Source organism: Hyperolius riggenbachi, chromosome 4 (genome assembly GCF_040937935.1).
Source record: "Hyperolius riggenbachi isolate aHypRig1 chromosome 4, aHypRig1.pri, whole genome shotgun sequence".
Classification (NCBI taxonomy): Eukaryota; Metazoa; Chordata; class Amphibia; order Anura; family Hyperoliidae; genus Hyperolius; species Hyperolius riggenbachi.
This window is the reverse complement of record NC_090649.1, coordinates 283,329,126-283,335,125: the sequence shown is the minus strand read 5'-3', so window position 1 is coordinate 283,335,125 and position 6,000 is coordinate 283,329,126. Positions and strand designations below refer to the sequence as shown.

Sequence of the window (6,000 nt, the reverse complement as noted above, 5' to 3'; positions counted from 1 at the left end):
AGCTGCACTTTTGCTGCTGTTGGTGTTGAAGTTGTGCTTTTGTTATTTTTTTGTATGAATGTGTGAAGAATTTATGAATTATATTGTTCAACACAATTAAAGGGACTCCGAGCAGTGCAAAAACTATGGAAAGATGCATATCATTTTAAAGCTCTCTTTCTCCTCTTTCCAATGATATATAAACCACCGCCCTACGTCTTTTAGTTTTCGCTATTTTCGCGATTGAAATTGCCGCGGCCGCGATTTCGATCGCGAAAATAGAGAAAACTAAAAGGCGTAGGGCAACGATTTAGGTGTCGTCAGAAAGAGGAGAAAGAGAGCTTTAAAATGATATCCATCAAGCCATAGTTATATTGTATTACACAGGCCGACACTTTCCCCAGTGTCAGCAGCTCCATTCTGCTGAATGCAGCTGCTGACTTTGACAAAAAGTCGCCCTGTGTAATACAATATAACTATGGCTTGATGGATATCATTTTAAAGCTCTCTCTCTCCTCTTTCTGACGACACCTAAATCGTTGCCCTACGCCTTTTAGTTTTCTCTATTTTCGCGATCGAAATCGTGGCCGCGGCAAATTCAATCGCGAAAATAGCGAAAACTAAAAGGCGTAGGGTGGCGGTTTATATATCATTGGAAAGAGGAGAAAGAGAGCTTTAAAATGATGTGCATCTTTCCATAGTTTCTGCACTGCTCGGAGTCCCTTTAAAGACGGGTAGTTTTACAGGCCAGATTAGAGGGATAAAGATTTTTATTTATTTTTTTTGCCATAAAAAAAGAGAATTATTACACTGTAGACATTTAGTCAGTGGCATCCCATGTAAAATTTAGAGCTAAATCTCCCACTTCTTCATGGAATAATTTGTCAAAATGTTCACTCTGTGCCACAGTCATTATGTTTTTCCAGTCTCCAACTGTACCTGTAGAAAAATGTATGCCATTAGCATCAACATCATTTACAGTGCATGATATATGTTTAATACATTAGGAAGCAATGCATAATTTAATACGTGAGTTATTTTTGATTAAGAAAAATATTATCTGATCTAGATTCATTGGAGCAGTAACATTTATGCATAAGAAGCTGTGGGCAACCAGACTGAGTTACGGCAGATCTAGATAATGAAATATCACGGCAAAAAGGGATAACTGTTTTTACATCCCACAATGCAAAGCTTTTATCTCATTTCTCCCTTATTTATCATTGCTTTCTTGTTCCAATCTTACTTAGCCTGCTGGCTAGTTGAGTTCTGGATAACCCGGGACTCTACTGCAATGTTTTTTGGGAAGTAAGAGATCAATTTGGACGAAACATGGGAAGAAGATCTATGTTTCTGTGCAGATATTTTCCTGGCTAAGTTAGGAACTGCTGCAAGAAAATAGTGATAAACAGACGAAGGCTATAAAACCGAAAGCTTGCTTGCTCTTATTCTTTTAAGTTAGCCAGTAAATGGTATCATCCTGATTCAAAACTTCAAACATTTAGTCAGGGGTGTAAGAATTTGAGCGGGCCCCCCACCCCTACCGCACCCTGGGGCCCACTCATGGCTGTTTTGGGGGGGGGGGGGGGCAGGAGGGGTCGAGGCATGAGGGGAGAACTTTGTACATCAGCGGGGAGGGGGGACAGTCCCCCCTCCTTAACCTCGGGCTCTCACCTCTGCTTTCCTCTCCTGCATATATCTAAGTGTGAGTAGCGGCGGCGGCGGAAGCAGCAGCTATAATTACCTCCATTCACCACCGGAGGTCTCCGATCTGTATGGGCTTCTCCGATCTGCAAGGGCTTCACATTACTTCCTGTTTTACCAGGAAGTAATGTGAAGCCCTTGCAGATCGGCAACCTCCGTGGTGAATGGAGGTAATTATAGCTGCTGCCGCCGCCGCTGCTGACACTTAGATAGATGCAGGAGGGGGAGCGCAGAGGGGAGAGCCCGAGGTGAGGGGGGACTGTCCCCCCTCCCGCTGATGTGCAAAGCTCTCCCCTCATGCTGTGACCCCTCCTGTCCCCCCCCCCCCCCCCAAAACGGCCATGAGCGGGCCCCAGGGTCTGCTTCCCCTTCCCCTATTGTTACGCCAGTGCATTTAGTCAACACAAATTTTTTACCTGTTATCAGTAAGGCATGATGATTAGTTTAATTATTTGGTCTTATATATGCAAAATATTTTACCTTTCCGCATAAATGATCCCTTTTTTAAATTAAAGAAATCTTCAGGCACATTTTCTTTATTTGCAAGAGGATCCTTTTTCATTTCTTTGAAAGATGCCCTTTTGACCACGGTATCTATAGCTTCGTCATTTAATTCCATCTTCAGAAACGCACAGATTTGTTTCACGACAGAGCGAAGATCCTACAAATATGAGAATCCTTTTAGTAGAAAATACCTGGTATATTTAGTAAATCACTGGAATTCTTTTTGTTGCCACTTTGATGACTGATTTACATGACTAATGTCTGTAAAATAAATGTGATAGATCATCTGTTTTCAGAGCCGGATCATCTACAAGGCAAATCTAGGCAGCTGCCTAGGGCCTAGCGAGAGTCTAGGGACCTGGCAGATATTAGCCCCCATCAAATCTAACTAAAACAGCCAGGTGACCATCAGCAGTGGGCAAAAAGGGCCCCATTTCATCTTTTAGGAGTTTTTTTTTTTTTTTAAAGTGAGTTAGCATCAGGGATGTCCAAACTTAATGGTTTTCAGGTACATGCAATCTGTTGAGATATTGCAAATTCTCATTACAGTCAATTAACCATTTCAGCCCGCAGGCTGTTTTCACCTTATGCACGAGGAGAATTTTCACATTTCAGCGCTCCTCCTATTCAGTCCCTAATAACTTTATCACTACTTATCATAACAAAATAATCTCTACCTTGTTTTTTTCGCCACCAATTAGGCTTTTTGTGGTTGATATTTTTTTTTTGTAATGATGTTATTCTTTATGCATTTTAAAGGGAAAAAAATAGGAAAAAAATGAAAAAATACGCTATTTCATCATTTCCAACCACTATGGTTTGAAAATAAATAATGATACCGTACATAAAACACACACATTTTATTTGCCCATTTGTCCTGGTAAACTCAAGATTTACATTATGTCCCTAGTGCAATGTATGAGTATAATATATTATTTGGAAGTAAGGGTGTATTTTTTCTACATTGTGTTTTTTGTTCTCTCATTGTTTCCTTGCAATAACTGCAAGACTTTATATGCAAATATAACAGTAATATACCTTCATGGCATACATATTTAAAAAGACGAGACCCTAAGGTAACTATTTATGTAGTCTGTTTTAGATTCTGTAACTTTGCCTTATTTTTACAAGCTTTATACTTTGGTACCGAACATACGAAAATAAAAAAAATATTGCTTTTGGCTCAGAATGTGACTAAAAGTAATTCACAAGACACATGCCTCAACCCAAAAAAACCCTAAAATCTATTCTACAACTTGTCATGCTTAAAAGGATACCCCATATGTGTCATCTGATAACTATCTGGGCATCTAGCATGCCATTAACGACGAAGTGTCCTTGAGGCTTTGTACAGGGCAATTTTTCCACAAAATATTTTAGCGCCATACTTTATTTCCATAGCTCCAAAAGAGTCAGTACATGAGAAAAAGGCCACACATGTCACCATTGTGGAAAGCTAACAACCAGGGCTATTCAAATATGGGTGTTTTGTAAGCTGCCGACTCGTGTAGTTTTGCTGAAACTTTCCCACATTTGATCATAATATTGAAAATTACATTATTTTTCTTGATGCATTGAGTATGTCCCTACCTATTTTCTATGTAACATGGGTTCAAGCTATAAGACACATCAAAATGTATTCGACAACTCGTTATGATAAAAATGAGACCACATATGCATTATTTGAAAACAATCTGGATGAAAGCAGGCAATTATTCTCAAGGTGCATCAATGGCATTTTTGCAGTTCATTTTTTGCAAGAATTGTTATAGCGCCATACTTTCTTTCCATAGCCCCAGAAGAGTCAGTACATGAGAAAAAGGCCACACATGTCACCATTGTGGAAAGCTAACAACCAGGGCTATTCAAATATGGGTGTTTTGTAAGCTGCCGACTCGTGTAGTATTCCTAACATTTTCCCAAACTTGACCATTAAATTAAAAATCACATTTTGCAAAATGTTAGATTGACTTTGTTACTAAATATATTTTTATATGACATAGGCCTAAGCTTTATATCGCCCCAAAAATATATTAACGTGATACTCATGGTTAAAATGGTGCCACATATGGCTAATTTCAAAACTAGTTGGGCCTGTAGTAGATTGTTAGCTCTAAGGTGTGCATTTGTTTTTAATGAGCAATTCTGCAAAATATACTGAGGGCATGTATTTGCTGTTAGCATTAGGCCCACTCTGAGTGAAGTTCATTCTCTCAGCTTTCACCAAAGGATGATTACAGCAAGGCCTATGTCATTTCCCTATAACAAGCATGACAAACCTATTGGGACTCACCCTCGGAGGTCTGACATGCAGCAAATTCAGGAGTAGAGGAGTAGTGGAGTCGATCCAAAAGCCAGTCGCAGGAGGTAGTGGTAGCCAGTGGTAGCCAAGGAAAATAATCAGCCAAGGTCAGAAGTCCAGATTATGGTCGGCAGAAAGAGGCTAAGAAACTAGGAGTCTTGCTTTGCAATGTTAGGGCAATGGTTCAGTTATTGCAAATAAATTATTTGCAAGGAGTTTGTATGTTCTCTCAGGTTCTGTTCTTCTTTGCAAATATTTAGGAGATGTCAGGGATAATAAGTAATAATTATAATAAAAAAATAAAAATAAAATAAAAAAAATAAAAAAAAAGTCTAATAGTTCAGCACTGAATGGTAGGCCTCAAAACACCCAATAAGGCACAGTGCTGGTCGTGATGGGCATGTTGGGCAGTAATATCGTGAGTCTCTCCTTATTTGCTGTCTTGCGCACACTCTGCACCTTTTTTGGGGGTACTGTTTTCCAGGATTTGGGGGCAGTGGAGCAATAAAATGTTTGTCGCAAAGTCGCATTACCTCTTCCGAATCCTGTTGGCCTGTGCGCTGAGATGTATATCCTGATTCATAAATTAGGGATGCTATCACAGCTCGTTGAAATTTTAGATATGAGGCTTTATTGCCAGATATTTTGTAAACCACAAAAGAGTTATGCATGGCTATCTGGAACAGGTACATTGCCACCTTCTTGTACCATGCCTTTCGCTTCCTCTGCATTTGGTATAAAGCCAACATTTTGTCTGCCAAATCAACACCTCCCATATTTTTGGTGTATTCCACAATAGCCACGGGCTTCTGGATCTCCTCTCTCCGTGACAGTGCTGTCGTGGTAGCCTCATTGTGGATGGTTGTCAGCATCAACACATCCCTCTTGTCCCTAAACTTTAGAGCAAGGAGCTCATTGCTGCGGAGACTACACACCTCTCCCTTTTTCAATTTTTTGTTGACGACCTCCGGGGGCAGACCTTGGCGATTTGGCCTTGCGGTTCCACAGGCTACGGTTTGTGCTGCATATAAAAATTTAAACAGCGGGACACTGACATAAAAATTGTCAATGTACAAATGGTACCCTTTATTCAGCAGGGGACTTATCAAGTCAATGACAATTTTTCCAGTACTACACATGTACGGTGGGCTCCCAGCAACTTCCAGATGAGAGTCCTTGCCTTCATAAACCCTTAAGTCAAATGTGTAGCCTGTACCGCTTTCACACAGTTTATAAAACTTAATCCCATACCGGGCACGTTTGCTGGGGATATATTGCCTGAAGCCAAGCCTGCCATGAAATGACATAAGGGACTCATCTACCACTATATTCTTTCCAGGCATGTAAACCTCTTTGAATTTATCACTTAGATGGGATAAAAGAGGCCTCAATTTGAAAAGGCGGTCATGCGCTGGATCGTCCCTGGACAGATGTTGTGTGTTGTCATTGAAATGCAAACATTTCATCAGCATTTCATAGCGTTCCCTCTTCATAGTTGCTGCGTAAACGGG

At 40.3% G+C, this 6,000-nt stretch overlaps 1 protein-coding gene across 1 annotated transcript in view; it reads right to left on the bottom strand.

Moving 5' to 3' along the window:
- Positions 1–731: 731 nt before the first annotated feature.
- LOC137570745 (amine sulfotransferase-like) overlaps positions 732–6,000 on the bottom strand; it is a 43,257-nt gene continuing 37,988 nt past the window's right edge. The window contains exons 6-7 of the mRNA XM_068279468.1: positions 2,164–2,344; positions 732–918 (exon numbers count right to left, since the gene is read on the bottom strand). Of these exons, the coding sequence (XP_068135569.1) occupies positions 800–918; positions 2,164–2,344 (300 nt within the window). The 3' untranslated portion in view covers positions 732–799. The remainder of the gene's footprint in view (positions 919–2,163; positions 2,345–6,000) is intronic.